This window comes from Felis catus, chromosome D2 (genome assembly GCF_018350175.1).
Source record: "Felis catus isolate Fca126 chromosome D2, F.catus_Fca126_mat1.0, whole genome shotgun sequence".
NCBI classification, from domain to species: Eukaryota; Metazoa; Chordata; class Mammalia; order Carnivora; family Felidae; genus Felis; species Felis catus.
Genome location: NC_058378.1, coordinates 61,972,200 through 61,991,410, shown reverse-complemented (window position 1 = coordinate 61,991,410; position 19,211 = coordinate 61,972,200). Strand labels below are relative to the sequence as shown.

Genomic DNA, 19,211 nt, shown 5'->3' with positions numbered 1-19,211 from the left:
AGCTAACATCGGTGGAAAATAGAGTTTCTCCTCTAACATCAGGAACAGGAACAAAGAAGTCCACTGTTGCCACATTTATTCAACATAGTATTAAAAGTTCTAGCCACAGCAGTCAAACAAGAAAAAAAAAATAAAAGGCATCCAAATTGGTATGGTAAGGAAAAAGTTAAACTGTCACTATTTGCAGATGACATGATACTATACATAGAAAATTTTAAAGATTCCACCAAAACAAATTATTAGAACTGATAAATGAATTCAGTAAATTGCAGTATGCACAATTAATACACAGAAATTGGTTGTATTTTTATACACTAATAACAAAGTAGCAGAAAGAAAAATTAAGAAAACAGTTCCATTTTCAATTGCACCAAAAAGAATAAAATACCTAGGAATAAACTTAACCAAGGAGGTGAAAGACCTGTACTCTGGAAACTATAAAACTTTGATGAAAGAAATTGAAGCTGAAACAAATGAAAAGATATTCCATGCTCATGGATTGGAAGAATTAATATTGTTAATAATGTCTCTACTACCCAAAGCAATCTACAGATTCAACACATTCCCTATAAAAATGCTAACAGCATTTTTCAAAGAACACATAATCTTAGAATTTGTGCTGAACCACTAAAGACCCCAAGTAGCCAAAGCAACATTGAGAAAAAAAAGAGCAAAGCTTAAGGTAACACAATCCCAGATTCCAAGATACACTACAAAGCTATAGTAATCAAAAGAGTATGATACTGACACAAAAATAGACACATAGATCAATGAAACAGAATAAAGAGCCCAGGAATAAATCCATGTTTCTATCCTCAATTAATCTATAACAAAGGAGGCAAGAATATACAATGGGGAAGAGTTTAAAAATAAAAAAATTAAAAATAGACATACCATATGAGCCAGTAATTCCACTATTGGATATTTACCCAAAGAAAAGAAAAACACTAATTAAAAAAGACATAAGCACTCCTATGTTTATGGCAGCATTATTTATAGTAGCCAAGATATGAAAGCAACCTAAGTGTCCTTCACAGGGGGGATGGACAAAATGGGTGAAGAAAAGTAGGAGATACAGGCTTTGGGTTACGGAAGAAGTCACGAGGATAAAAGATACAGCATAGGGAATATAGTCAGTGGTATTGTAATAGCATTATATGGGGACAGATGGTAGCCACACTTGTGAATGTAGCATAGTATAGACTTGGTCATTGCTATGTTGTACACCTTAAATTCATATAGCATCTTGGTCAGCTATACTTCAATCAACCACTGAAACAAACATCGTATAACGTTGCATTTCCTCGCTGGGTTTCTATTTTATGCACACCAAAAAGAAACAAAGGTGATAGTTCTCTGCAAGGCTTTTAAAAACTTTCCCCTAGCAGCAATCCAGGTGCCCTGGACCTTGCCAATCTCACATGTTTGCTGAGTGAAAAAGCCAAAGAATTCCTCGTGGAGAACAAAGTACAAACCTTTTACCGGCAGGAATTGGAAACTGTGGAATCTCTGCTGTCCCTGGCCAGTCAGCCTGTGACTCACAGCTCCTGCTCTGAGCAGGTAAGTGCAGCATGCCCATGTGAGAATTCAAGTCCCCTGTCCCATGTCTGCAGCCGAAGGGTGTGGGGGAACATGACTGTGGCATTAAGACTCAGAGGGTAGGGGAGCACTTACCGTCGGGGTGGCTCATTCGGTTAAGTGTCCCAACTCTTGATTTCAGGTCACGGCATGATCTCAAGGTTCATGGGTTTGAGCCCCAGGTTGGCTCTGCACTGACAACGTGGGGCCTGCTTGGGATTCTCTCTCCCACTCTCTCTCTGCCCCTCCCCTACTCACATGTGCACATGTGCTCGCTCTCTCTCTCTCTCTCTTTTCTTGCTGTTTCTCTCTCAAAATAAATAGTTAAAAAAAAAAAGATTCACGGGGTAAATGCAGAGAACAGAGGTTATGGTTCTATTCAATGTTTTTTTTTTTTTAATTTTTAAAAAATTTTTATTTATTTTTGAGAGAGACAGAGACAATTTGAGTGGGTTAGGGACAGAGAGAGAGGGAGACACAGAAACAGAAGCAGGTTCCAGGCTCTGAGCTGTCAGCACAGAGCCCGACGCGGGGCTTGAACTCATGAGCTGTGATATCGTGACCTGAGCCTAAGTCAGACGCTCAACTGACTGACCCACCCAGGCGCCCCTATTCAGTGTTTCTGTTCTGGAACAGAACAGAACTTGAAATGAGAATATGCACCTGCCCTTTTACCCTCCTCACTTAATCTCACTTAAGTCAACTTAATCTTTAGGTAGGAAAAAACAAAAAGTCTAAGGTTCATAGTACTTAGATCTTTGTATTCACTGAGATGGATTTAATCTAAGCAGGAGCCAAATGAGGGGGAAATAAATGAGAAGAGGTAATTATCTTTCCAAGATTATTTATTGATCAGCAGGATGATTCTCGAACTGAACAAAGGTTTTTAATGACTTGTTCTCTCTTCATCAAAACAAGGTTAACCTGTCATGTTTTGAGAGTTTGAATAAAGACCCAAGTTGTATTCAGTCTAGTTTATAAGTAAAAATTTCTAGGAACACGCCAGAAATTTCCTACTCCTCCAGGAAAGAGCTGTCCCTTTTTTTCAGGTGAACTTAAGTTGTTTGGTGTTTACTTATTCACTTGGAATTGCTATTACTTGAAACTTTTGTTTTAGGCTCCCTTTCATTGCAATTCTTGGGTTTTTTATTGCTGTAACACAATTTATATTTACTTATTTTATTGATTCTACCAGGAAATGTCACCTTCTTGTCTTCCCTATTTGGTCTGATAGCCACCTACTTCCTTACTATGTTATCACCCTGTTTTCATATCTCAGGATCTCACTGGCATTTATTTGTGCACCTGCCTATTCCTCGGCCAGAATTTAAATTCTGTAAGTGTGGAGGTCTTGCCTCTCTTGTTCTTTGCTCTCTAGAACCATAGCCTAGAATAGGGCTGCCATAAAGTAAGTTCTTTTTTTTTTATTTAATTTTTTTAAAGTTTATTTATTTTGAGAGAGAGAGCACGAGCAGGGTAGGGGCAGAGAGAGAGAGAGAGAGAGGAGAGAAAGAAACCCAAGCAGGCTCCACACTGTCAGCGCAGAGCCTGATGTGGGACTCAAACTCACAAACCATGAGACCTGAGCCAAAATCAAGAGTTGGATGCTTTACCTAGACTGAGCCATCCAGGTGTCCTATAAAGTAAGTTCTTAATAATCATGTGTTGGTTGAAGGAAAGAATAGTTTTTTAAAAATTTAAATGGTCCCTGGAGCGCCTGGTGTCTCAGTCAGTTGAGTGTCTGACTCGTGATTTGGGCTCAGGTCATGATCCCAGGGTCATAGGATCAAGCCCCGTGTTGGGCTCTGTGCTGAGTGTGGAGCCTGCTTAAGATTCTTTCTCGCTCTCCTTCTGCCCCTCTCTCCCCTGCTCAGGCTCGCTCGCTCTCTCTCTCTCTCTCTCTCTCTCTCTCAAATAAATTTTTAAAAAAATTTAAATAGTCCCTGAAAGTATCTAGTTAAAAGTAAGTTTCCTTCCCATCCTCCCTCCTACCCCCTTTCTCCAGGGATAAGTATCATTACTAGTCTCATGAATATTCTTCCAGTGACAGTCTGTGCATTTGTTACCTAGAAGTAGTTCTATCCCCTTTTTTTTACACAACTGGTGGCATGCTAAACACTAATCTGTACCTAGCTTTCCATGTCTAGCATGTCTTACAGATCCTTTCCTAGCCATATATATAGATTTGCCACTATAATAATCTTTTGTTACATGTACCATAATTCATTTAACCATTCTCCATTTCTGGCATGGAAGTTTTCCGATCTTTTGCCATCCCAACAGGGCTGCCTTGAATAGCTCTGATAGGTAACATAAGTTATTCCTCGTGATTCTGGTGGAACAGGTAACAGGTCCTCATCTTGACCTCTGAGGCATGACCACTGCTTCTCAGTTTCGTTCGTGAACCTAATTATCTCTTCCTGGCACCAGGCTGTGTGCCCGGTGACCCACAATTTCATTCGCAGAGATGAGGTATTGTGTTTCAGGAAACAGCCAGGTGGAGAGGGTCGGGACTGGCCACTTTGTTCTGTGCCACTGTTGCTTCTAAGCAGTTGGGGCTGTCCAGCTGTCTGCAGACAGCAAGATTAACCTTCTTCCCATTTGGTCATTTAGAAGAGGCTCCCTGCCAAGTCAGCCTCCTAGCACTTTTGACCACTCTGTCGGCATGTTCTGAAGGAAACTTTGAAGCCGAGCAAAGACCACATTCTTCCCATGAACCCACTCTTCTGCAGAGAGACTTGAGGATTCTCTGAGGGCTCCTCCATTCAAAACAACCGTGGGGAACTTTTGGCATGATATCTTTTTGAAAATGCTTAGAGCAGAAACTTGTGTCTGCCCAGTCATGTATGTTGAAAAAGAAATGAATGTGGCACTTTGTTTTGTCTTTGGAAACTATTTTTCCATCAATTATGAATTATTCCTTCACATGACTCTGGGGAGGTCAGTGTCATTAAATTGAATTCTGTTTAAGAGAGCCTGGGAGACTAAGGATGCTTTACAGTGATGGTGAAACCCTAGATCCTTCAGCACTTTTCTCTTGTCATACAGATGAAAGCTTCACAAAAAAAATCATTGTGATAGTATTATAGTTTAGAGGCAAGGGAAGAGTGGGTTTCAATGTTTTCCCCCTTTCTTTTTTTTCCATAGTGGCCCTTCGTAGCAAATCTAGAAACATGATAAGCAGACCTTGCAAAACCATTGTTTCTTTGACAGCTGGATAAATGTGGTTTGTTTGGGAATGAGGACTCTATATATATTTCAGAGATCCACCCAGTTCCTGACCTGGGGCTAGGAGAAGCCTGCTAAGTCTCAGCACGGTCAACCAGTCACTGTTTTTGTCTCTGTGCAGTTTCGGTTTCCTGAATCAGATGAGCCCTGTCATTGCTCTTTGGAAAAAGACAAGAAAGACACAAATCCCAGGCCAGGCAAAGCTGCTGGCCAGAAGAGATGATTGGAGGCCTTACCCTTGAGACTGTGACTTTATAACCAGCAGGGAGATATGTCTTGAGGTCAGCTGAGGCAAATGTTTTTGGAAAGGAAGCTTCGCATATTGTTTATATTTACAGAGAGCCTTTTCTGTTGGGTCCTCCTCCTTCACAGCTGAAACTGGGCTTTTAATCTCACGGTGCTAGCACATGTCTTCCTGCTGCCTGAGCTTACTGAAATCTGGGAGGAGGAACCGAGCTTTCTGAGTGGGCTGGGGATAACCAGGAGTCCTTTTTAATGATGGCAGTAACCATGTAACAATCATTTTTAGTTTCCAGTTTATTTCTATCTTGATAAGAGACGTAATAAACTCGACCCTTAGGGTCCTTATATTAAATTGACTGAAGAAGATGAATTTCCTTAGAATTATGAAGATTGAGCAGTTGTAGAAGTTTTGTGGGAGAGTCTGTTTTGGGTTGACGGTGCTTCCCCTAAGTAAGGGCACTCAGCTTTGCCTGAAGCACCCCCCCCCGCCCCCCACCGCCCCTGAATTAAAAGATGTATGGCTGAGAATTGCTAGGTAAGATGTTTATTCTAACAGATTGATTTTCTGCCCGTGGGAGTCATCACATAGTTGTTGGCCTTATTCTGCCTTCAGAGAATGGGTGCTGTTGTAACCTGGAATGTTTGTTAACTTTTTAGGCCCTAATATTCTAATGATCAGGTGCTCTAGCTTGTTGAATATTAATTAAGAATGTTACACTGTCCTCTTCAGCCCAGGGGAGCATATCTGTGTACCATCACTAGGATCCTTTTTTTAAAAAAAAATTTTTTTTTTCAACGTTTATTTATTTTTGGGACAGAGAGAGACAGAGCATGAACGGGGGAGGGGCAGAGAGAGAGGGAGACACAGAATCGGAAACAGGCTCCAGGCTCCGAGCCATCAGCCCAGAGCCCGACGCGGGGCTCGAACTCACGGACCGCGAGATCGTGACCTGGCTGAAGTCGGACGCTTAACCCACTGCGCCACCCAGGCGCCCCTAGGATCCTTTAGATTAAAATAGTGCCTCTTTAGAAGGCCTCTTCTAGAAAGAGAGTGTTTCTTTAGGGATGCAGTTATGAATGCTCGAGGCCGTTGGGGGTTTCTTTCCTTTCCAGTCACTTGGAGGAAATGTCATCAGCAAATCACAAGCACGTTCTCTCTTTAGCATCTGTGGGAACTGCCCCAGATAGCCTTCACGAGCATTCTTCTTAAGAGGTAGAACTTTGCCTTTAAACACTTTTGTAGAAGCTTTGCCTTGTGTCTTTGGTGGCCTCATCTTTTAAATATCTTGACAAATTTCTGTCACGTTAAAAATGGATCTGTACCTTGAAGAACAATTGTTCACCACTTAACTTTGTTTTAGGAATGGACTGAAGATCCCCAGTGGAATAATAAAAGGGATACAGCCTCTGTAATGGGGTATTTATTTCCCATTCATTACACAGATATCTTATTAGTTATCTGTTGTGTGCCAGGGAGGAGGTGGCCAAGTTGAAATAAAGTCCCCGACTCGGTAAGCTTGCAGTCTAGTTAGGCATGGTGGGACACAGTTGAAGGCCTAGCTTCCTTGGAAATAAGACATAGGATGAACCTGGTAATTTGTCTGGGTAAACCCGTATCTTAGAGAAGAGGAGAAATGTTGAAATTGAGGAGATAGAAAACTGACAACAGCCGAGGTTCCTTCCATGTGGTGTAGAACCCCCTCTGCCTTCAGCCCCATGGACCCGCCTTTGACAGACAGGTCTCCACATAGCTATTTGCCTCTCTTTAAAATTAAGTTGGAGGGGCACCTGGGTGGCTTGGTTGAGCACCCAATTTTGCCTCAGGTCATGATCTCAGGATTCCTGAGTTCAGGCCTCACATCGAGCTCGCTGCTGTCAGCACAGAACCTGCTTTGGATCCTCTGTCTCCTCTCTCTGCCCCTGCCCTGCTTGCACTCTCTCAAAAAATAAAATAAAAATTAAAAAAAATAATCATTAAATAGACTACTTAATACTTTTTATATCCTGGAATCCCCAACTTATTTCAATATGTGTAAAATTCCCTGAAGTCCTTAGGAAGAGATTACGTATAGCCATAATTTTAATGAAAAAACTGACCTAATATGTATATAATGCTTTGGACCTGAATTAAAAAAAATAAAATCAAAGATTATCTTTTTGTTTAGGAAACAGTTCTATCAAAACCCACATGGGACTAGAAGTAATTTTAAAAGTTCAAGACATATAAACCACATACTTAAATTTAAGTATTATCTTTTTGATTTTCCATTTCATATTGTAGAATTAAATTAAAAAAAAAACAAACCCACAACCAAAGTATGGAACAGTTATCAAGCATGATCCTGCCTGAGCAAACTTCCCAGGCCTCCTTAAATGCCACCATCCTGCTAGGCCACATACCTGGATCTTTTTGACTCAGCAGATTAAAAGCCTGTTGGGTGAATTCATAAACCAGCTGGTCCAGGGAGTTACTCTTAGATGCTGTAAGATGGGACTTACCTCTTTTCTTCTTTTTCTTTTTCTTCTTCCTACAGGTGGATGTTAAGAATGAAACCTCTTCCAAGGCAATTCATAGTATATTTAAGAATGCTATACAGCTGCTGCAGGAAAAAGGATTTGTTTTCCAGAAAGATGATGGTTTTGATAACCTATACTATGTAAGAGACCTGCGACTTTATTTTTTTCCTTCCTACCTTCAGTCACAACTGTATTCGTTCCTTAAGAATACCTAGAATTCCTATTTACTGTTTTTAAAAATCATTAAGGAGGTATGTAAAATGAGGAGCAAAGGTCAGCCTCATCTAAGGAGCCATTTGTCCTTGTAGACACTTGTCTGTGCATTTACACATGTACATCTATAGATGCTTCCGTGCCTTTTTTTGTGATTATCCTATGGATCAGACTCCTCAGCATTAACACTGTTTGGGCCAGATGGTTCTTTGCTGTAGGTGGCTTTCCTTTGCACTGTAGGATGTTTGACAGCATCCTGGCCTTCATTCCCTAGGGAGCAGTAGCAGCCCACTCCCCCCACCAGGTATGACAACTTAAAACATCACAGGACATCGCCAGGGGTCCCCTGGAACAGTTGAGAACCACTGCTCTAAATAATGCCTGGCAGGGAGCCTGGGTGGCTCACTCTGTTAAGCATCTGACTCTTGGTTTCAGCTCAGGTCATGATCTCACAGTTTCATGAGTTCAAGCCCCACATCAAGCTCTGCGCTGGCAGCATGGAGCCTGCTGGGGATTCTCTCTCCCTCTCTCTCTGCCCCTTCACCACCTGCACTCTCTCAAAATAAATAAATAAAAATTTTAAATAAATAAACAAGTATTGCCTGGCAAGTTTGGGGGGTACCAAAATAGCACGCCACGGGCATCTTTCCATGTTAGTACTTCTAAATCTTCCACAATCTTTTTGACCTTGTGTGGTATTCCATATTCTGGGTACTTGCCATACACTTTTAGCCACTTCTTTCTGATGGACATTTATGTTGATTCTAACTTTTGCTCTCACAGATAGTGTTGCTGTTGCTATTTTTGCAGAACTCTCTTTGTGAATTCATGTAAGCATTTTGGTAAGATTCGCTCTTAAAGAGGAATTGCTGGAGCAAAGGGCAAGTACCTTAAGCATTTGGTCAACACAGTCTGATTAGCCTGCTAGAAGGTTCTACTAATTGACATTCCCACCAGGGGTACAAGCGCTTGCTTGCCTCATAACCTCCAGAGTTAAAGGTTCACCCCTCACTGCCTACCTTTAATAATTGAAGGAGCCAAGCTTTCAGTAAAAACAGGCTTTCTCATGACTGTTGCTCGTAGTGTAGATGTGGCTTCAGTCATGAGCAATTCTAGAGGCAGTTCAAAATTGTGAGGACTCCTAGAAGTCTCTGTATTTACAGACGTGATTCTTGAGGGGAAGCTTTCCTTAATAGGACATTTTCATGATGTTGATTTACTCTAGTTATTTCCCCACTTTAGAGAGCTTTTTTTTTTTAATTAAGATACGTTTTATTTTTAAAAAATTTTTTTTAAGTTTATTCATTTATTTCCAGAGGGAAAGAGAGAGAGAAAGCAAGCAAGGGGGAAGGGCAGAGAGAGGGAGAGAGAGAATCCCAAGCAGGTTTGCACTGTCAACGCAGAGCCCCCTGAGGGGCTCGATCTCACAAACTGTGAGATTATAACCTGAGCCGAAATCAAGAGTCGGACGCTTAACCGACTGAGCCACCCAGGCGCCCCAATTAAGATATATTTAAATACTATTTGAGCAACTTTAAAAAAAATTTTTTTTAAGTAATTTCTACCATCCAGGGTAGGGCTTGAACTCACAACCCTGAGATCAAGAGTCGTATGCTCTATCAACTGAGCCAGACAGGTGCCCCTGAGTAACCTTTGAAAAGGGTATTCTGATCTTTGTAAGGTGGGTGCAGACCACCTCCTCCTGGCATGGAAAGGCCTAGTAGGGTTGGAGAATCCCATGCTAGGCAGCTCACCTCAACATGCCTCCCCCCACATCCCATCCCCTCCTCCCCCTCCCCCGGGAGGCTCCAGAGTTGGCCTTCTGTGTCTGCAGAAAGCAGCTACATGACTACAGGCAGCAGGCCAGGACTGAGGTGTGGCAGGTCTAGGGCACTTCCTCCTGTGAATCAGGGTGAACTGGAATGGGGTGATCAAGCAATAATGGCTCTTTTCCTCAGCAGAACCATCCGCCTTCTCTGACTTCACTCCTCCCCTTCCACCTCCTTGCCTGTCCTAGAGGTTTCTGTTTTCCTGAGGGCCTTGCCTCAGGGAAATAGTTATCACTGTGATGTAGATATTTCTGTTTGTTTGGTAGTTTCCTGCTTTCAACAGCTCTCACCCCCATTACCTTATTTGCTCTTCACAATAACCTTGTGAGTCAAGAGAAGGCAGGCGTTGTCAGTATCCCCATTCATTCTAAAATCTGGTCGTTCTAAAATCTGATCATTTTGTAAGTCTAGTTCGACAATTCCTCATACATGTATGTATTTGCATGATTTTTTTGTTTATTCCTTTCTTCCTCTTTTCCTTCCTTCCTCTTTCTCTCTCTTTTTTTTTTTCTTTTTGGTTTTTAGATTTACTATGGAAGGAAGATGAAACCCATTTGGTTACTGCTTCCCTCTTACTTGAGCTGGTTGAGAAAGGGGCTTCGTTATTTTTGCCTTTAAGAAAAAGTGTTTCAAGGGATGGGCTAGATTTACTCTCTTGCTAGCCTTTCCTTATGGTTTTAATTTCATTTGTTTTCCTTTGTGGTTGGGAGTAAGAAGAAAATTAATGAGACAGGAGACTTGTGTCATTCCCAGAGGAAGGAGTCCGGGTTGGAGATCAGACTTTGATCACTTGTGTCTCTCTTTCAATATAAAAACAAGTGAGAAACATCAAGAATGTGTTACAAGTATTTGGGAAGAAAATTGCTCCTTAAAAGTGTAGAATTTCAGGGGCGCCTGGGTGGCTCAGTCAGTTGAGTGTCTGACTTTGGCTCAGGTCATGATCTCACTGTTTGTGGGTTTGAGCCCTACGTCGGGCTCTGTGCTGACAGCTCAGGGCCTGGAGCCAGCTTTGGATTCTGTGTCTCCCTCTCTCTCTGCCCCTCCCCCACTCATCCCCTCTCTCTCTCCCCCCCCCCCCCCCCCCCCCGTGTCTCTCTCTCTCAAAAATAAACATTAAAAAAAAGTGTAGAATTTCAGGTTTTCTTGACATCATGGCCCCAGTAAACTACCTTCCAAGGGAGTATGCCTCTGCACCAACTACAGAGCCTTGAGCTGCTTAGGGACAGAGCTGGTTTCATAATAGGCCAAGTGTCAAAAACCACATTGTTGGTTTTTGGTATAGGGATGGGATTATTTTGTGATTATTAGGAAATTTTTAGAAACTATCCTAAAAACTAATCTGGGAATCGAGATGACACTACCGCTTTATTGCTTAAGAATGCTTTCTCTCCTGGTTTTCCTGTTTAGGTAACCAGAGAGGACAAAGAACTGCACAGAAAAATACACCATATCATTCAAGAAGACTGTCAGAAACCAAATCGTAAGTGGGGTAATATACATGTATGTGGTGCCCTGATGCCCTGGAGGGGGTTGTGCCCTCCCAGAGAGCACCTGGGATGGAGAGTCAGGAAACCTGGGGCTTTCCCTAGTAGTGACTTCGAAGTATGACTGGTCAAGACACCTGCCTTCTCTGAGCCTCAGTCTCTTCTTTTATAAAGTGAGTGTTAGACTCGCACAGTTGTTCTGACCTTTGCTGCTCATAAGACTCAACCATAGAGTTTTTTATTGTCATTTTTATTTTTATTATTATATTTAAAAGATTCCATTTATACTTTTTTTTTTCAAGTTTCTTTTTTTATTTTGAGAGAGAGACGGGGAGCATGCACACAAGTGGGAGAGGGGCAGAGAGAGAGGGAGGGAGAGAATCCCAAGCAGGCTCTGCTCTGTCAGCACAGAGCCCGACTCGGGGCTCCATCCCACGAACCTCAAGGTGATGACCTGAGCCAAAATCAAGAGTTGGACGCTTAACTGGCTGAGCCACCCAGGCGCCCCAACCATGGAACTTTTTTAAATATACAGTGCTTGGGTCCCAGCTCTGGGATTCTGATTCATTAGGGGGTGGGACAGGAGCTGGACAGGTGAGCATCTCAGGTGACTCCAGTACAGTGAGGTAAGCCACTGGGCTAGGAGTTTCTGATCTTCTATGTCTTATTCTCTCTAATTTGTCTTATTTCTTATCCTACCTTGTATTCGGAGTGAGACCGTTTCCACTCTTCTAACACAAAGACTTTCAGTTTTAGGAGCATGGTTCTAGACATTATAGTTTATGAACACTAATTCAGTCATCTTGGAACCTGATAATTTGCAGAAGAAAATGGCTTAGAATAAAGTTGGTTTTAGTGGAGTTAGGTCAACCCCTAGTGGTTAGAAACTCAAACTGTAGATAGTCTGACAACAGATATTACCACTTTCACACTAGTTAGAGAAGAAAGCACTAGTCCTATCTTTAAATCCTGTGTAAACTGATCAGACTTCAAGATGACTTTTCAAAGTCTGTCTTTTGCAAACATATACTAATAACGAATATTGGCATCTGTGAACAAATGAGGCTGGCAGAGAAGGGGGAAAGACTTGTTAATGACCGCAGGTCTCCTCAGCCTGCCCTCTTTCTGTCCAGAGAAACCCACCCCCAGCCCTTACAGCCCCTAAATCCCCAGGGCCTGGCCCTACTCCAGGCTGAGTCAGCGGGTGGAGCTGGACCAGGTCTCCAGTCCTGGTGTTTGTGGTATGCAGCCCTATTTAGCCTTTAAGAACCTATGATGTCAGATCCCAGAATGGTGTGACAACAGATCTTAAAATAAACTGAAAGCAGTCTATTATTTCAATGCAAGGTTTCTGGCCGATGTTTACAGGCAACAAGGACGAGTATCCTTGAGTTGGGGGAAAACCTGTCTGTCCACACTTTAGGGAGCTTTGAAGAGCAGTGAAATGTGGAGTTCCTCAACCATGAAGAGATGAGAGGCCCCTCCCCAGATAACCTTCCTGCACTGATCCTCATCCTGGGCTACCTGGCCAGATTCCTGTTTTGGTCTGCACTAGGAACAGGATGGATTGAAATAATCCCCGTGCCTGGTGAAGCAAATGACAGGAATTCACACTTCATTTCTTAGGAGAACCAAACTGCCTAGTGACCTGAGACTCTGTAAAAGTCGCAGGTTTTACGTTCCCTTCTCAGCCACAGACCAGCTACTGCCTTGGTGAGTGTGTGCGTCAAGGTGGAAATCCTGTGACACTCAGTCTGTGTATGGGAGCCTCGAAGCTATAAGCCAGTCCCCAGAACTAGGAAACTCCCAGGAGCTGAACTCCTGGGAGTTACTCCCAGGAGTAACTGAGAATGCCAGCAAAAATACCTCGTGGGGACTATCTTGCAGCCTGCTATGATCACCCCTTTACATAGAAAATATATGTAGATTCTGAATAATAATGGATGGACATGGTAAAAAGTCAAACAGTGCAAAGTACACACAGAAAAGTCAGACTCCCTCCAAACACTGAGCCCCAAGATTTACGTTCCCAAGTCCAAATGCAGTGGTTGTTACTAGTTTCAGGCATATTGTTCTAGAGATGTTGCAAACACTGACGGACATATTTGTACAGTTTCTTTAAAAAAAAAAAAAACACAAGTTAAAAGTTAGCATATGATGCTGCGTGTTCTGCACCCTGTATCTTAAATCTAACCTTGGCTTCTAGAGTTCATTCAGCAACAGCACATTTAGCAGTGCCTCAGTCTTTTAAATAGTTGCACGGTATCCCATTATACATATAGATAGATCTTCAAACACTTAATCATTCCTACTGGGCCTTTAGTGTTTCTTACCTTTTGTACAAACTACAGCATTTGTTCCTTATCACGATGGTTGGTAGGATATAAAATCTTTAGTCGTTTGTGAGTATTTCAGTAATGGATAAACTTACAATAAGAAAGGGGCTATAAACATGAAGCCTGTTTTTGGTCCCTAAAGCACTGATACTGGGCTTGTCTAAAGACAGGCAGCATGGCAGAGTTGTGAAAAGCTGGGCTCTGGAGCTTGCCCAGAGTTTGAATCCCAGCTCTACCACTTTGTAGCTGTGTAACCTTGGGTAAATCTGTGCCTCAGTTTCCTTTTTTTTTTTTTTTAATTAAATACGGTTGAGCTACAACACTAATATTATATTAGTTTCAGGTGTACGACCTAGTGATTTGACATTTATATACATTACGAAATGATCACCATGATGTCTGGTTACCATCTGACACCATATGAAGTTATTAAAATATTATTGACTGTAGTCCTAACTTACTCTATATTTTATAACTGTAAGTTTGTACCTCTTAACCCCCTTCACCTATTTCATCCATCCCCTCACTCGCCTCCGCTCTGGCAATCACCAGTTGTCCTCCATATTTACGAGTCCGTTTCTGTTTGGTTTTGTTTGTCCCTTTGTTTTGGTTTTTAGATTCCACATGTAAGTGAAACCATATGGTATTTGTCTTTCTCTATTTGACTTACTTCACTTAGCATAATACCCCCTAAGTCTATTCATGTTGTCGCAAATGGCAAGATCTCATTCTTTTTTATAGCTGAGTCATGTTCCATTGTATATATACACCACGTCTTCCTTATCCATTCATCCATCAGTGGACGCTTAGGTTGCTTCCATATCTTGGCTATTGTAAATAATGCTGCAGGGGTGCCTGGGTGGCTCAGGTGGTTGTGTCGAATTCAACTCAGGTCATGTTCTCATGGTTTGTGAGTTCAAGCCGTGCATTGGACTCTGTGCTGACAGCTCAGAGCCTGGAGCCTACTTCAGATTCTGTGTCTCCCTCTGCCTCTGCCTTCCCTGGCTCATGCTGTGTGTGTCTCTCTCTCAAAAATAAATAAACATTTTAAAAAATTAATGAAATAAAAAAAAATAATGCTGGAATGAATATGGTGCTGCATATATCGTATTTTCATTTTCCTCGGATAAATACCCAGAAATGGAATTGCTGGATCATATGGTATTTCTGTGTTTAATATTTTGACCCCCATACTGTTTTCCACAGTGGTTGCACCAATTTACATTCCCACAAACAGTACATGAGGGTTCCCTTTTCTCCACATCCTCGCCAGTACTTGTTATTTCTTGGCTTTTTGATTCTGGCCATTCTAACGATAGCTCATTGTGGGTTTGATTTGCCTTTCCTGATGATTAGTGACTTGAGCATCTTTTCCTGGTCTTTTGGCCATCCATGTGTCTTCTTTGTAAAAATGTATATTCAGGTCTTCTTTTTAAATCATATTATTTACTTTCTGATGTTGAGTTGTATGAATTCTTTAAGTATTTTTAATGTTAACCGCTTATAGATATATCATTTGGAAATGATACATATATCACTGATGATATATATGTATATCAGTGATATATTTCCCATTCAGCAGGTTGCCTTTTTGTTTTTTGATGGTCCCCTCTCTGTGCAAAGGCTTTTTAAAAGTTCAGTGTAGTCCCAACTGTTTATTTTTGCTTTTGTTTCCTTTGCTTGAGGAGACACATCCAAAAAAAATATTGCTAAGGCTGATATCCAAAAGTTTACAGCCTGTGTTTTCTTTTAGAAGTTTTATGGTTTCAGGGCTTACATTTGGGTCTTTAATCCATTATGAGTTTATTTTTGTGTGTAGTGTAAGAAAGTAGCCCAGTTTCATTCTTTTGCATGTAGCTGTCCAGTTTTCCCAGCACCATTTGTTGAAGAGACGGTCTTTTCCCCACTGTATATTCTTGCCTTTTTTATCATAGATTAAAAGGTACTGTCTACAAATGGGCTTATCTCTGGGCAGTCTATTCTGTTCCATTAATATGTATCTGGTTTCGTACTACTACCATACTGTTTCGATTACTACAGCCTTGTAGTATAGTTTGAAATCTGAGGGCATGATCCCTCCAGCTTTGTTCTTTCTCAAGATTGCTTTGGCTATTTTGGGGGTCTTTTGTGGTTCTGTATAGATTTTAGTATTACTTGTTCTAGTTCTTTAAAAAACGCTATTGATATTTTGATAAGGATTGCATTGAATCTGTATTTTGCTTTGGATAGTCTAGACATTTTAGCAATATTAATTCTTCAAATCCATGAGCATAGAATATCTTTCCATCTATTTGTGTTACCTTCAGTTTGTTTCATCAGTGTCTTATAGTTTTTAGAGTACAGATCTTTGGGGCGCCTGGGTGGCGCAGTCGGTTAAGCGTCCGACTTCAGCCAGGTCACGATCTCACGGTCCGTGAGTTCGAGCCCCGCGTCGGGCTCTGGGCTGATGGCTCAGAGCCTGGAGCCTGTTTCCGATTCTGTGTCTCCCTCTCTCTCTGCCCCTCCCCCGTTCATACTCTGTCTCTCTCTGTCCCAAAAATAAATAAACGTTGGAAAAAAAAAATTAGAGTACAGATCTTTCACACTCTTTGGTTAAGTTTATTCTTAGGTATTTAATTCTTTTTGATGCAGTTATAAATGGGATTGTTTTCTTGATTTCTCTGATAGTTCATTTTCAGTGTGTAGAAATGCATCCAATTTCTGTGTATTAATTTTGTGTCTCACAACTTTACTGAATTCATTTATTAGTTCTAATGGTTTTGGGGTGAGTCTTTAGGGTTTTCTATATATAGTATCATGTCATCTGCAAATCATGACAGTTTTATTTCTTTCTTGCCATTTTCGATGTCTTTTATGTCATTTTCTTTTCTGATTACTGTGGCTTGGACTTCCAGTGCTATGTTGACAAAACTTTGCCTCACTTTCTTTCTATGCAAAATAGGGATAATAGTATCCTCGTGATGGGTTGTTTTGAAGATTAAGTAAATTACTGTTTTATGAAACTGTTAGGAAGATGGTGGAATAGGAAGCACCAGCAATCTATCTCTTCACTTAGACAACAATTGCACCTGTCTAATGTAACTGTTTTGGAACTCTGGAGTCTATTGAAGGCTTACAACTTCCAGGAGAAGGCTTGGAGAATAAATTGGGGATAACATCAGTCAATTTTCAGCTCTTAGTCAGTACCATTTCCCCCAGCCATATGGCAGGCACCTGTGTACATGGTCTTGGAATAGCTTGCACAGAGTTTGCAGGAGCCTAGGTGGGCAAAAAGGAACAGGTCCTCCAAATATCAGGGATCTGTGCTGTTTGCTGATTGATGCTTCTGATCACAAAGTTGCAGACAAATGTAATTTGTTGCATTGTTGCACTTCCTCTTCCTCCCGTTGTCGCAAGCCCTTCCCCCAAAAGCTGAAGTGACTTCCGAAGGACTTAAAGGGCTGGTTCCTTCCCCTCCCCCTCTTCACTTTTCTTTTTTCCCCTTTTGGGAGCCAGAAAAGAAAGACTAGGGCATTAAAAAGCAACTGCATATATGGGAAAAATCAGAAAGTGATTATACATGCCCAGGGAAAGATACAAGCTCAGAAAAAGACCTGAGACGACCTTAAGTTTATACCTGAGGCTGATCCTTGGCATAGAGACAGCCTATAATTTTAAAAAATAACAAAAAACAGGGGTGCCTGGCTGGCTCAGTCAGAGGAGAGTGTCACTCTTGATCCCAGGGTTGGGTGTTTGCACCCCACATTGGGTGTAGAGATTATTTAAAAATAAAATCTTTGGGGGCACCTGGGTGGCTCAGTCGGTTAAGCGGCCGACTTTGGCTCAGGTCATGATCTCACAGTCTGTGAGTTTGAGCCCCGCGTCTGGCTCTGTGCTGACAGCTCAGAGCCGGGAGCCTGTTTCAGATTCTGTGTCTCCCTCTCTCTCTGCCCCTCCCCTGTTCATGCTCTGTCTCTCTCTGTCTCAAAAATAAATAAACATTAAAAAAATTTTTTTTAAATAAAATCTTTTAAAAACTTAAAATTAAAAATAAATAAATAGCAAGACCCAGCAAATCCTAGGAGAAGGGGGAGAATCTGCCCTCCAGAGTTACCACATTATTGAATTCAGATGTCCAGTTTTCAACTAAAAATCACAAGGCATACACAAAAAAATAGGAAAATATAGCCCATTCAAAACAAAAAAATAATCAACAGAAACTGTCCCTGAAAAAGCCATGGTGGCAGATATGCTAGACAAAAATTTAAAACAACTGGCCTATGGGGCGCCTGGGTGGCGCAGTCGGTTAAGCGTCCAACTTCAGCCAGGTCACGATCTCGCGGTCCATGAGTTCGAGCCCCGCGTCAGGCTCTGGGCTGATGGCTCGGAGCCTGGAGCCTGTTTCCGATTCTGTGTCTCCCTCTCTCTCTGGCCCTCCCCCGTTCATGCTCTGTTTCTCTCTGTCCCAAAAATAAATAAAAAACGTTGAAAAAAAAATTTTTTTTTAAATAAAAAAAAAAAATAAATAAAACAACTGGCCTAAAGATGTTCAAGGAACTAAAGAGAGAGATGGAGAAGGTCAAGAAAATGGTTGATAAACAAGATGGAAATCTAAGTAAGGAAATAGAAAACCTAGGAAGAAACCAGAAAGAAATTCTGGAGCTGGAAAGTACAGTAACTGAAATGAAGACTTCACTATAGAGATTCAAAAGCAGAAAAAAGAGTCAACAAACTTGGAGTTAAAGAAAAGAGAGCAGAGCTTGAGAGACTTTCGGGACACCATCGAGTAGGCCAACATGTATTGTGGGAGCCCCAGAAGGAGAAGAGAGAGAATATTTGAAGAAATAGTGGCTGAAAACATCCTTAATTTGATGAAAGACATACATACAAACATCCAAGAAGCTCAGTGAACTCCCAAGTAAGATGAACTCAGAGAGACCCACACCAAAACAGATCATAATCAAACTTTTGAAAGGCAAAGACAAATAGAGAACCTTGAAAGCAGCAAGAGAGAAGCAGCTTGTCACAGGGGCTCATCAGTAATATTGGCAGATTTCTAATCAGAAACTTTGGAGGCCAGAAGGTAGTGGGTTGATACATTCAAAGTTCTAAGTGGAAAGTAAAAAAAAAAAGAAAGTTCAGTCAAGCAAAACTGTCCTTCAAAAGTGAGGGAGAAATTAAGACATTCTAAGATAAACAAAAGTCTTTGTTACCACTAGACCTGCTCTGCAAGAAATGCTCAAGGGCATCTGACAGGGTGAAATGAAAGGACACTAGACAGTAACTAAAAGCCATATGGAGAAGTACCTCAATAAAGGTAAATATGTGGGCAGTTATAAAAGCTAGTATTATTGTAACAGTGGTTTATAACTTCACTTTTTGATTTCTGTATGATTTAAGAGGCTAATACATTGGTTTTTTTTTTTAATTTTTTTTTTTAACGTTTTATTTATTTTTGAGACAGAGAGAGACAGAGCATGAACGGGGGAGGGGCAGAGAGAGAGGGAGACACAGAATTGGAAGCAGGCTCCAGGCTCTGAGCCATCAGCCCAGAGCCCGACGCGGGGCTCGAACTCACGGACCACGAGATCGTGACCTGAGCCGAAGTCGGCTGCCCAACCGACTGAGCCACCCAGGCGCCCCAACTAATACATTGTTAAAAACAATGATTAGTCTACTTACCTTCTTGTAACTTTGGTTTTTAATTCCTCATTTTTTTTTTTTTTTTTTTTTTTTTTTAACATTTTTATTTATTTTTGGGACAGAGAGAGACAGAGCATGAACGGGGGAGGGGCAGAGAAAGA

General features: G+C 41.4%; 1 protein-coding gene across 8 annotated transcripts in view; it reads left to right on the top strand.

Annotated features, from left to right (window-relative positions):
• Positions 1 to 19,211, top strand: part of STN1 (STN1 subunit of CST complex) — a 46,979-nt gene that overhangs the window by 22,596 nt on the left and 5,172 nt on the right. For 5 of the 8 annotated variants that reach the window (XM_006938152.4, XM_045040638.1, XM_045040640.1 and 2 more), the window contains 3 exons: positions 1,386 to 1,560; positions 7,584 to 7,706; positions 11,016 to 11,088. In XM_006938152.4, the coding sequence (XP_006938214.1) occupies positions 1,386 to 1,560; positions 7,584 to 7,706; positions 11,016 to 11,088 (371 nt within the window). The remainder of the gene's footprint in view (positions 1 to 1,385; positions 1,561 to 7,583; positions 7,707 to 11,015; positions 11,089 to 19,211) is intronic. The other 3 variants (XM_045040641.1, XM_045040637.1, XM_045040639.1) reach the window with 2 other exon arrangements.